Source organism: Saimiri boliviensis, chromosome 7, assembly GCF_048565385.1.
Source record: "Saimiri boliviensis isolate mSaiBol1 chromosome 7, mSaiBol1.pri, whole genome shotgun sequence".
Lineage (NCBI taxonomy): Eukaryota > Metazoa > Chordata > Mammalia > Primates > Cebidae > Saimiri > Saimiri boliviensis.
Window position 1 is genome coordinate 115,584,295 of NC_133455.1, and position 12,924 is coordinate 115,597,218.

At 38.7% G+C, this 12,924-nt stretch overlaps 1 protein-coding gene across 7 annotated transcripts in view; it reads right to left on the reverse strand.

The window, feature by feature from the left end:
• Positions 1-226: 226 nt before the first annotated feature.
• The window catches only part of ATF7IP (activating transcription factor 7 interacting protein), a 134,844-nt gene continuing 122,146 nt past the window's right edge, over positions 227-12,924 (reverse strand). For all 7 annotated transcript variants that reach the window (XM_003934544.3, XM_074403262.1, XM_074403263.1 and 4 more), the window contains 2 exons: positions 6,740-6,852; positions 227-5,509 (listed from right to left, as the gene is read on the reverse strand). In XM_003934544.3, coding sequence (XP_003934593.1) covers positions 5,090-5,509; positions 6,740-6,852 — 533 coding nt within the window. In that variant the 3' untranslated portion in view covers positions 227-5,089. The remainder of the gene's footprint in view (positions 5,510-6,739; positions 6,853-12,924) is intronic.

Consider the following 12,924-nt stretch of genomic DNA (forward strand, 5'->3'; position numbering starts at 1 on the left):
CCCATAAGTTAAAAGTGCCTATACAATCTGGCAACAACCCTGCATAGCAACTTTCTTTCGAAACTGGACAGTTAGATGTGGTCCAAGTGCCATGGAATTGCCAAGTACGTTAAATAAGCCATACTTTACAGTATGTAATGGGTGATTCTAAACAAGGTGGAGTATTTTTTAAAAACAAAAAAGCCACAAGGGTAAATAATCAGAATGAATCAGAGTACTCAGAATGTTAAAAACCCAGTAGTTTTATTTCAAAGTATAAATTTCAGGCTTGTTGGACAAAACCCCACTACAGTTAACACCTTAATACAGACACTACTCTACTGTACATTTAAAAAAGAAAAAGAAACAACACACACACACACACACAAAAAAAAAAACCTTCAAAACCCTAATAAAAATAGGGCAACTTGCTAGAGCCCAGTTTGTATTAGACATTAGGAAGGTCTTACGTACATTGTCTTATTATTTACACTTTCAATTGCAATAAAGAAAAATTAGGATGCAAGTTTCTTACAAAGGATTTTTGTATTTAATTTTGAAATGGCTGATAAAATACTAAAGCCAGGATCCCCAAAAGGTGTTTGATTGCCCAGTTACCTTATTTACAAAAAACAAACAAAAAACCAGACAAAAACAAAAACCTCAAAAAAAAAAAAAAAAAAATAGGGAGAGCACTTAAATATGGGTACTTAGCTGATTCTACAAATAAAAAACAAAGCAAAGTTTATTTTAACATGGTAAATTTTTGAAAATGAGAAGACAAAACATGTATTTGCATTATCATATTCCTCCCCATTGGCTGGCTCAAGGGGATGAATGAGTTTCAGGAATTAGATAAGTCTGCCACACTAGCGAACACTTTATGAGAACTGCTGATTTTTGTGTGTGTCCCCAAAGTTAAAAAAAAAAAAAAGGGCATTTGCCCAGTAAAAATAGTAAAGAAGGTAGAATCACACATTGGTTTTAGACAGTTATTTGCTATTGCAAATACTGGGACTTGGGTTTTCTGGAAATTAGAATAAAACAGGCCAATCACAGGTCAGTGATAAAATAACAAAATCATAGGATGTTGAGGATACTGAATTGGCCCAACAAGGAAAGTCTTGGAAGGAGAACATTTGGAAGGAAGGTCTTTGCAGTACCTTACTGTGCTAAGATCACAGTGTAAAAACGTGAGAGATGAGGATACCACAGGCATTACTTTTTTGACCTTGTACAGTACTGGAAAGCTCATGAAACAAGATAAATGAGTATCATGCAATATTAACACTAACCTTGTTGCATAAATGGTAATTTTGAGAATATATAAAGCAAAAGTGCAAACAAAAACAACCAAGTTAACACTTACCCAATGCAGTAAGAGAACTGTAAGATACAGCCTGCTTAAGGAGATATGCAGACAGATGAATCTAACATTTAAGCTGTTTGTTTTAGGTCACTTTTTTCAAAATATTTATTGTCTGGCAATGGGGATGAAAGTAAGGAACACCTCTCTGTGAGGCAAATGGTATCTCAATATCCACTTTTCAAGGAAGAAAGCTCTCCACTTTTCTCATAAACTTATATACTATCTTAAACAGTATGCAGTATTCTGCATATTTAAAAAAATGAATCCAGAGAAATCGAAGGATATAGTTACCTCATAAACTGTTAACAACAGACGTCTTTGCATGTGATTTATAAATTTCTTGGCAAGAACAGGATTTTTAAAAGAGGCTTACTCACACTTGACAGAGTGAAAATTACTCTCACAGAATGCAAAGTAGAGTAATAAACATCACCGTTATCTTTAAATGCCATACAGACATCCTACATTGCAGGTTGCAACATCAGGTTTTCAGAATTTCCAATAGGCAATACCTACACAAATATTGCTAGGCTAAAATTGTAGCAAACTTTCATTCCCAAAATGGGAGAATCTAGCTTATTTGTAATACTTTGTGAAAATACTATGAAATTAAAAAGGTAACCATGGAGTGGAAACTGCTACTAGAGAGTCTGTTACCAGTAGCTATTTGTACTGAAGTCCTCCATTCTCTCTCCCAGAAGAAACGAACCAAACAAAAAGTGTCCATCAGCATTACAAACCTGTCTCAAATAAAAGCCTGGTGTTCTAACCTAGCACCTTTTAGTAAATGTAATATAGCTGCTGCTCCTACATGCCATGGTAGGCTAATTTGAGGAAATCATCTTATAATAAATATACTTTTCCCCTAAATATTGTGATCTCTCCCTGTACCTTCCTTCCAACTGGAAGAAAGCATTTTAAGTAATTATTTTACTTTAGTAAATCTATTTTTAGGATTCCTATTTGAGAATTTAATTGTTTTCCTTTGACAGAAAACATAATATAGGCTAGGATAATAAATTTTCTTTTTATTCTACTGGGCTTTCTTCATCTTATTATGTAATGCTATGGAAGTTTTTTTAAAAAGATTAGTAAATATAAATAAAAATGTTCATCAAGAGAACATTTTGTAGGTTAGGTAAGAAAACTGTTACCATGTGACCATAAAAACAGCCAATAAAGAACAATTTGAACATGGGCCTTCAATTCTGTAGACAGGAATAATCTTGAACACATAATCAACACTGCAACCACATCAGGTCAAAACATATACATGCAGATATAGACAGGTGTTCATATACATCTACAAGATTATCGACTCCTTCCTTTTGAAATGTTTGGTGCTGTGACACTGGCAACTTCTTCATCATCCTCATTAGCTCTAGAATGAGTAATGTCTACACGGTTGGCAAATATGATTTATAGCATACACCTTGTGGTCTCATTTTCTGAGAGTCAAAGGAGGTTTGGAGCACTAATTTTTTGGCAATCTATAGGCTTTCTTCATCATCAATCAAATCTCACACCTCAGACGATAGTGTTACTGACCAGTCAAAAGTCTCTAAAGAGTTTCTTTACAAGTAGAATACTTCCTATTACAAGCCATCAAAGTTGCAAACAAAACGTTAATAAAAGCAAGAGCTCCCTCCTGTAATTCTAGGAAAAATGAATGACTATTTTGAGAAGGTACAAATATGAATTCAAATACTGTAAAGGAAGAAGATTTGTAAGTTATTTCACAAACTCCATGAATCCCTTTCAATTACTCTCAACCACATTCTCACTCCTAAAACTTAACTGAGCCCTCCAGTCCTAAACTATCTACACTCAGAACACCTACCTGACACCAGTGCAGCTGGTCCTCGTATTAAAAATCAATGACCTAAGTTGAATTTTAATAACTTTGAAGAGGAACAGAGATACACAGGAGGTTATATCTAATTGTTACATAAAATGACCTCAAAGGATATACTTTAAATTCTTTTTTCTGAGACAGAGTTTTGCTCTTGTCACCCAGGCTGGAGCACAATGGGGCAATCTCTCAGCTCACTGCTACTGCCCCTTCATGGGTTTAAGCGATTCTCCAGCCTTGCTTCCTGAGTAGCTGGGATTACAGGCATGTGCCAACATGCCCGGCTAATTTTGGGATATACTTTATATTCTATCCAAAGCTAACAATGGGTACATCAGACTCAACTTGGCACCATCAAAACAAAGTTCAAAGGTTAAAACAGGAAGGATGATATGAGAATAAAGAGGAAATGAAGCTTTCCCCTTTATATTTCAGCTAATTCTTGTATTGTGAATCTTACTGTTGGCTTCCTTTGAAAGAATACTAAGAAACTGGTATTGGGTGATAGCGTTGGGTAATAAACTAAACAAGAATCATTTTCATAATCTCTAACAGTGTGCAACATGGATACAATGTTTACGAAAAATTTTCTTCCACAATATGGTTTTCTCTTGGTCCACTTTACACAAAGTTAAATAGTAACCAAAAATAAAAGCATCTATAGTTTTCGAAGAAAACAGCACGTCAAATTTTTGGAGTTAAATGTGATGCCACAGATGAGACTGTGCACGGGATATGTGTGTGTACATATACATCTATGTACACATATACACATACACACACACACACACACACACACACACACACCCCTTGGTTTAAAAATCACTTGAGGTGGCTGGGCATCGTGGCTCATGACTAATCAAAGCATTGTGGAAAGCCAAGGTGGCAGATAACCTGAGGTCAGGAGTTCAAGACCAGCCTGGCTAACATGGTGAAACACTGTCTCTACTAAAAATACAAAATTAGCCAGGCATGGTGGCAGGTGCCTGAAATACCAGCTACTCTGGGGCTGAGGCAGGAGAACTGCTTGAACCCAGGAGGTGGAGGTTGCAGTGAGCTGAGATTGCACCACTGCACTCTAGCCTGGGTGACAAGAGCGAAACTGTCTCAAAAAAAAAAAAAAAGTTATTTGAGGAGGTGTGCTATATTTGGTAGAGATGAAGGAGAAATCAAGGATAAAAGGCTGAAAAAGAAGAGTAAACAACAATGGACATACGGCCATGTTTATTTTTTATTTTTGGCCATGTGTATTTTTGTAGATAATCTTTAAGGCACAAAACAAATGTAAAAGCCAGATTAGGAACGGAAGGGGACCACTGCAGATATTTTTTCACCTAATTAACAACTCAGGAGACTCGACAAAAGAAAAGACAAATAGATCCTTTCCTGTGTTCGAATTAACCTATTTTAAACTATTTAGCCATTTTGTTTTTTATTTCTTTGGGTTTTGATTCTGTTTAAGCCACTTAACTAAAATGATCCTACAGATCCTTTAAAAGCAGAATCATACCAGTTTTACATCTCCAATCCTTTGATCTACTTAATTTGTATTTTAAGAGGTAAATTTGAGAATAAAAATGGGAGACCCCAATGCAATAAGACATAAATAGGGAAAAACACACACAAACACCCATACATATTCCCCAGCCTCAAAACTAAACCAAGGTACACATTTACATTTTGAAACCCCAAAGCCTAAATTGTCCAGGAAAAGATTCTTGCTTTGTGGGCTGGGTTTATTTTGCTTCTGTTATAAACAAATGTAGTGTATACACAAATCTGTCCAAGAAATCCACAAGGTGGATTTTACGTGGGGTATCATGCACAAGATTAAAAACAAGACCAAAAGGTGGAAAATTTAAAAGAGGAAAATATAAAGGCTCCAAGGTTTAACTGCTCTGGGTAGAAGAGATCACATCTGTTGACTGAGGATCACAGAAAGGCCCAAAACGTCCATAAATATCCTTGGCTCGTACTGCAAAGTAGTATTTGCTACCAGATACAAACTGGGTGAGAGTACATGCCATGGGCAAGGGAAGTGCCTTTACTTCTCCAATCTTTTTCCATTGTGAGGGCACAGTGGCACTGGGTTCCTCATGGTAAGCATAGAGATGGTAGCTATCAACAGTGGCACAGCTTCGATCCACCTCCAGGACACTCCATGACAGTACTATGCCATTTTGACTCTGAACTCGTGCTAACTTCAAGTGTGGCTTCTGAGGCAGAGATGTGCTGGCAGCTTCTGGGGGCAGACGCTGTGGTTGTGGAGCTTCTGGTAAGGGTGCTGGGTGCACAGGGCGTGGGGGCTCCTAAAAAAAAAGTCACACTGATTTATCATGATCACAAAAAGAACTATTTTAGAATGTTAGAATTAAAACACCTTAGAGAACAGATAGAGAGATATTATTTTACACCAAGAATTCTAAGAAATACCAAATACCGTGATCAAACTTGGAAGTTCAATTTGGTGTCTATTTCCTAGACCTAAAATACTTTGAGTTTTTCTTGGGAAATAAAAAGCCCCTGCTGATGGAACATCATTTTGAGAAACATCGAAATAATGAGCTTCTTCTAACAAAACAATTTATGATCAAATTATCTATGTTACAGATTCTCACTTTAGTATGATGTAACACTCTTAAATATCATGTATGGCAGCCAAGATCATAAAAAACTGGAGTACTTGCATTTTTAAGTTATTTTGCAATATAAGATAGTAGTATATTCTTATAAATCAGAGCATTAACATTGAATATGTACTATATTCTTGGCTAGTTTATAAGAAAAAGGTGATATTTAAACTGAACTGTGAAAGATAGAATCCAGAGATGTGGAAATAATCATGTACCTTTTCAGCCAATAGATAAAGCATGAGCAAAGGCATGTGAAGAGGAACAAGTATTAACTTTTTCTTGGACACAAGGTATATGACAAAAAATCTGGAAAGATAGGTTAAAGCCAGATCATGAAAAAACATGACGATTTAGGAAGTCCTACTGACTTTCCTAACACTAGAACATAATCATCACAATGATAATTCATACCAATCAAACACTGCCAAAAGTGTGCCACAGGATAATGTGACATTGTTTTGGAGCCTAAATCTATGGAGAAATCTTTGGTTCTCTCTATTACCTCTGAACTAATGAACTCCCAGTATCACTGGATTCTTTAAAACAACTGACAACAAAGTAGCAGTTGGATGTGGTATAGACGGAAAGAATACAATCAGAACATGGAAAAATGAAAAATGTCCTTTTTAATTTAACTATAAATTAGAAATGGTCTATATTTCACTTCGTATACCCCACTGTGGACCTGTTTTTGTACACAAGCAAGTTCAATGATTCTAAATAATCATCATCCCTAGGAACATTTCTTCATAATGGTAACATCAATTTTTAGAAATAAACATCTGGAAAAGCAGAAAGACCTAACATTTCCTTTGGATATAACCACTTTAAAGAAAAACATCAACTACAATAATATTTTGTAGCTTTACAGTTGAGGATTTTGCAAAACCAAGCATCAACACTTACAGTATGCACTTGTGGTGGTCGATGATGCACTGTGAGCTGAGGTCCTGTTGATCCCAGGGTTAGTCCATTGTTTACAACATATGTGGTTGTTTGAGGCACTCGAACTGTAACACCTACAAAAAAAATTACAGGATAAAATGATAATTCTCTTGTAAGTTTGGTGGAAAACTGACTAAATATTTGCAGTCAGTGAAGCAATGCTTTCAAGATTTGAAAAGTAACTTACTTCTAACCTAAAGGTCTTATTCGTATTTAGCCAAGCTATCATCCAGCCTGTGGATAAAGAAACTTTCTGATATGCAAGCACTTAAAAAAAATTCTGACTACCATAAACCCTTTCTCAAGTAGTCACTGGAGAATATGTGCTACCAATATGTGAGAAAATAAAGAGAAACACACGAAACACAAAGAACAGGAGGTCCAGGACAGGGAGAAATAAATAGATCCTTACCAGGAGAACTATGAACACAAATCCTACAACACTACTTGTGTATCACATGTAAATGGTAAATGGCTGTAATGGAGCAGTGTGACTCAAAAGACATACAAATTGGCAGTATCTTCATAAAAATCTTTGCTGTCTCATCTTTTCAATCAGTATGGAAAGCTAGAATAAGTCATATTTGCCATCTATTAATGAGGTTCCTCTCATTCTCTCCATGCCCAGGGGATTGGTTGAGGATACTCATTTCACCCCACAGAAAAATGCTGTGACATACACCAGGGAAAAATAGAAAATTTACAGCCACCTACTGCCCTGACCATATACCTGCCATATATTCAGTACCTGGCCCATGCTGTAGTTCTGCCTGGTGCCCTGACTATGGTGAGCCAAGTTTCCCAGAACTCATTTCTAATCTTGCTGATTAATTTTCTCAGACAACACTCTTGTAAACTTGAGAGAGCTGAAGCCAAACTATGATCCAGAGACTCCAATCAGTTTATTTTCTAATGATGGCATTACTATGTTTCTTTAAACAGTTATATTTGTCCTTGCTATTACATTTTGCAAAACCAAATACTACATATGTGTGATGGTTAACAGTGAGTATCAACTTGATTGAAGGATATGAAGTATTAATCCTGGATGTGTCTGCGAGAGTGTTGCCAGAAGAGATTAACACTTGAGTCAGTGGGCTGGGAAGGCAGAACCTCCCTTAATCCGGTGGACACAGTCTAATCAGGTGCCAGAAAATATAAAGCAGGCAGTTAGCCTTACCCTCCTAGCCTGTATCTTTCTCCCCTGCTGGATGCTTCCTGCCCTGGAACATCAACCTACAAGTTCTTCAGTTTTAGGAGTCAGACTGGCTTTCCTTGCTCCTCAGTTCGCAGACAGCCTATTGTGGAATCTTTTTTTTTTTTTTTTTTTTTTTTTTCTGGTTGAGATGGAGTCTGGCTCTGTCGCCTCCCGAGTAGCTGAGATTACAGGCACACACCACCATGCCCAGTCAATTTTTGTATTTTTAGTAAGGATGAGGTTTCACCATGTTGGCCAGGCTCATCTCAAACTCCTGACCTCATGTGATCTGCCCGCCTTGGCCTCCCACAGTGCTGGGATTACAGATGTCAGCCACCACGCCTGGCCTGTTGTGGGACCTTCTGATTATGAAAATTAATACTTAATAAACTTCTCTTTATATATATAAACATTTACTACAAATAAAGTATATACTTTATATATATTAATATATGTATGTAAATAAAACATATACTGTATACAAACTATAGGATATCCTATTAGTTTATATATAGAGAGCATATACATATCTTTATATCCTATTACTTTATATATACAGTATAATATACCCTATTAGTGCAATACATATATAACATATATAATATATATCCTATTAGTTTACATTATGTGTCATATAAATATTATATACAGGATATATACATAGGATGTGTGTGTGTGTGTATACTATTATCTCTGTCTGTCCCTCTACAGAACCCTGATTCAGACTTTGGTACCTGAAGTGGGGTAAAGAGGAACAGAATATTAAGGATGGAGTTCTTTCATTGATTTTCGGGTTTCTGGAGTTGACTGCTTAATATGATTAGACCCAAAAATCCTAACAATTCTACTTCTAATAGTATAGAGAATGCTGATAACCCCTGGGGTGAACTGTCTAGAGAGTTATACAAAGTAAATGCGTTTGATACTCCTGATTCACTGCTTCTGAGAGGCCAAGTTTAATGCCTATACATAATACCTTGGACCGTATGTGCGGAACATAATAAAGCTGGTCAATTGTTCCTAAGTTCAGTGGACAAAGTGATAAAAGAAAATCATGAAATCAGGGATTCTGTCTCCTGGCTTCAGAAAAACATACTGAAGCTCAAATCTGCCAAGACTGCCCTGAATGAGTCTTATCTTCTGTAGAGAAAGAGCTGAAATTGTTGAAAAACAGACACAAGCTCTTACCAAGCAAGTGGCTGACCTGCAACAAAAGATGTATGCACAGCCGCGACAGGCATCCACTGTTAAAGTGACAGCATTAATTGAAAAAGAATGGGACCTGGAAACTTGGAATGACGGTGTGTGGGAGGACGCTGATGAAGCTGGGGACATTGAGTTTGTAAATGCTGATGAACCCTTTTTTGCCAGAAAGAACAGCTTCCGACTGAGCATGGTGGTGCACACCTGTAATCTCAGTACTTTAGGAGGCTGAGGCAGGCGGATCATGAGGTCAGGAGTTCGAGACCAGCCTGGCAAACATAGTGCATGGTGAAACTCCATCTCCACTAAAAATACAAAAATTAGCTGAGTGTGGTGGCAAACGTCTATAATCCCAGCTACTCAGGAGGCTGAGGCAGGAGAATTGCTTGAACCAGGAAGGCAGAGGTTGCAGTGAGCTGAGGTCATGCTACTGCACTCCAGCTTAGGCGACAGGGCGAGATTCTGCCTCCAAAAAAAAAAAAAGTTAGAACAGCTTCCCCATCCCCAGTAGTGACAACAAACGCTCCCTGACCCATACTACTGCTATCAGCCTTTCCACCTTTGTCTGAGGAGATAAAACCTATGCTGAATGAGGCAACAGTGATGGCCTCCCCTGACGCAGTTGCCTGGCAAAATGTTGATTCTTCTCAGGAGCCACTCCAACACCTCTCTTTGCTTCTAGACCTATAACTAAAGTCCTGAGTGACACGGTTGAGAGTATAACCTATGAGGAGGTGTGCTACACTTGAAGAGAACTGTTTTTAGTTCTCTAATTTGTATACACAGAAATCTAGAGAACAAGAATGGGAATGGATATTAAGGAAATGAGATTATGGTGGAAGGAACATAAAGTTAGATCAGGCTGAATTTCTTGATTTGGGCCCACTAATTTGGGGCTCTGCACTTAATGCTGCAGCTCAGGGAGTCAAAAAAGCCTAAAAGATCATTTGCTTGGTTAGTTGAAATATGGATTAAAAGATGGCCTACTGAGTGACCTGGAAATGCCTGATCTCCCTTGGTTTAATGTAGAGGATGGGATCCAATAACTAAGGGAGACTGGGATGGTGGGGTGGATCAGTCACTTTAGAGCTACTCCTCCCAGCTGGGAGGGTCCAGAAGATATACCCTTGCCCAATGCCTTGCAAAACAGATTTGTAAGGGCAGCACCTGCATCTTTGAAGAGCTCTGTAATTGTTCATCTCTTTATGTCAGATCTAATGGTGGGAACCGCAGTCACTCAACTACAAAATTTAAATACAATGGAAATAATTGGATCCTGAGGTGGCAGCGGCCAAGTGGTGGCACTGAACTGTCAAAGGCAAGGTGGGAGTACCTACTGTAATGGACAGCAGAGGCAAAGTGGCAATCAGAAGAGTCTCACTTGTGTAGAGCTCTGGCATTGGCTAGTTAATCAGAGTATTCCTAGAGGTAAAACTGATAGGAAGCCTACTGCATTCCTACTTAATTTATAAAACCAGAAAGCTTCTAGGTTGAATGGACAAAAGACTAAATTGAATAATAAAAACAGAATGACAGCCCGCCCCTCAATCAGTTTCTGGACTTGAGACAATTTACAGACCCAGAACCCCTTGAATGAAGGAGGGGTCCACTTGAGGAAGGACCCCAGTAGATTCCCAACAATTTATGCAGTGAACCTTTCTTCTATCCTTGCCCAAGGAGATCTCCAGCCTTCTACCAAGGTAATTGTGCACTGGGAAATGGGAAATGATCAGACATTTCGGAGACTACTGAATGCTCCCTCTGAGCTGATGCTGATTCCAGGGGACCCAAAACGTCATTGTGGTCCTCCTGTTAAAAGTAGGGACTTATGGAGATCAGATAATTAATAGAGTTTTACCTCAGGTCCAACTTACAGTGGGTCCAGTGCATCCCTAGACTCCTCCTGAGGTCATTTCCCCAGTGCCAGAATGTATAATTGGCATCAACATACTTAGCATCTGACAGAGACTTCTGGATGGGAGAAAGATCCACTGCATAAATTGTCGGGAATCTACTGGGGTCCTTCCTCAAGTGGACCTGACCCCTCCTTCATTCAAGGGGTTCTGGGTCTGTAAACTGTCTCAAGTCTGGAAACTGATTGAGGGGCTATCATTGGCTCCCTGACTGGTAGGGTGAGGGCTATTATGGCTATTATTAAGATCAAATTGAAGCTATTACAGCTGCCTCTACCTAGAAAAATAGTAAATTAAAAATAGTATCACATCACTGGAGGGATTGAGAAGATTAGTGCCACCATCAAGAAGTTGAAAGATGCAGAGGCGGTGACTGCCACCATATCTACATTCAACTCATCCATTTGGCCTATGAAGAAGACAGATGGATCTTAGAGAATGACAGTGGATTATCCTAAGCTTCACCAAGTGGTGACTACAATTGCAGCTGCCATACCAGATGTGGTTTCATTGCTTGAGCAAATTAACACATCTCCTGGTACCTGGCGTGCAGCCATGGATTTGGCAAATGCCTTTTCCTACATACCTGTCCACAAGGCCCATCAGAAGCAATCTGCCTTCAGCTGGCAAAGACAGCAACATAAATTTACTGTCTTACTTCAGGGGTATATCACCTCTCCAGCTTTGTGTCATTGTCTTATTCTGAGAGATCTTGATCAGTTTTTGCTCCCACAAGATATCACACTGGTCCATTACATTGAGGACATTGTGCTGACTGGATCAAGTGAGAAAGAAGTAGCAAAAACACTGAACTTATTGATCAGACATCTGTGTGCCAGAGGATGGGAAATACATCCGACTGAAATTCAGGGACTTTCTACCTCAGTAAAACTTCTAGGGGTCCAGTGGTATGGAGGCCTGTCAGGACATTCCTTCTAAGGTAAGGGAGAAGTTGCAATATTTGGTCCTTCCTACAACCAAGAAAGAGGCACAACATCTGATAGGCCTATTTAGATTTTGAAGGCAACACGTTCCTCATTTGGGTGTGTTACTCTGGTCCATTTATCAAATGACCCAAAAGGCTGCCAGTTTTGAGTGGGATCCAGAACAGAAGAAGGCTCTATAACAGATCCAACATTCTGGACAAGCTGCTCTGCCACTTGGGCCATATGAACAAGCAGATTCAACGGTGCTTGAGGTGTCACACGTAGATGGTTATAGTGTCTGGAGTCTTTGGCAGGCCCCCATATGTGAATCACAGTAAAGGTCTTCAGGATTTTGGAGCAAGGCCCTGCCATCTTCTGCAGGTAACTACTCTCCTTTTGAGAGACAGCTCTTGGCCTGTTAACCGAGCTTTGGTGGAAACTGAACGTCTGACTATGGGTCATCAAGTCACCATGCAACCTGAGCTGACTGTCATGAACTGGGTGCTTTCTGACCCACTGAGCCGTAAGGTGGGTCATGGAGAGCAGCATTCTATCATCAAATGGAAGTGGTATATATGTGATTGGGCTCAAGCAGATCCTGAAGGCACAGTAAGTTACATGAGCAAGTGACTCAAAGACCTATGGTTTCCACTCCTGCCACCCTGCATTCTCTTCCCCAGCCTGGGTAGTAGAAGAAGGTAGTCATCAATACCAGCTATGACCATGTAACCAGCTACAGAAACAGACTGTAATTATCATGAGTATTTCCTCCTCTTTCACTAAAAACATATTTGTGCATGTACACACTTGTACTAAGAAAATGTATTTTCTTCTTTATCATGTGACATAAGATTTATTGACTTCCTATCAAGATTTAAGTATTGTTAACTTTATGTAATAGTACTT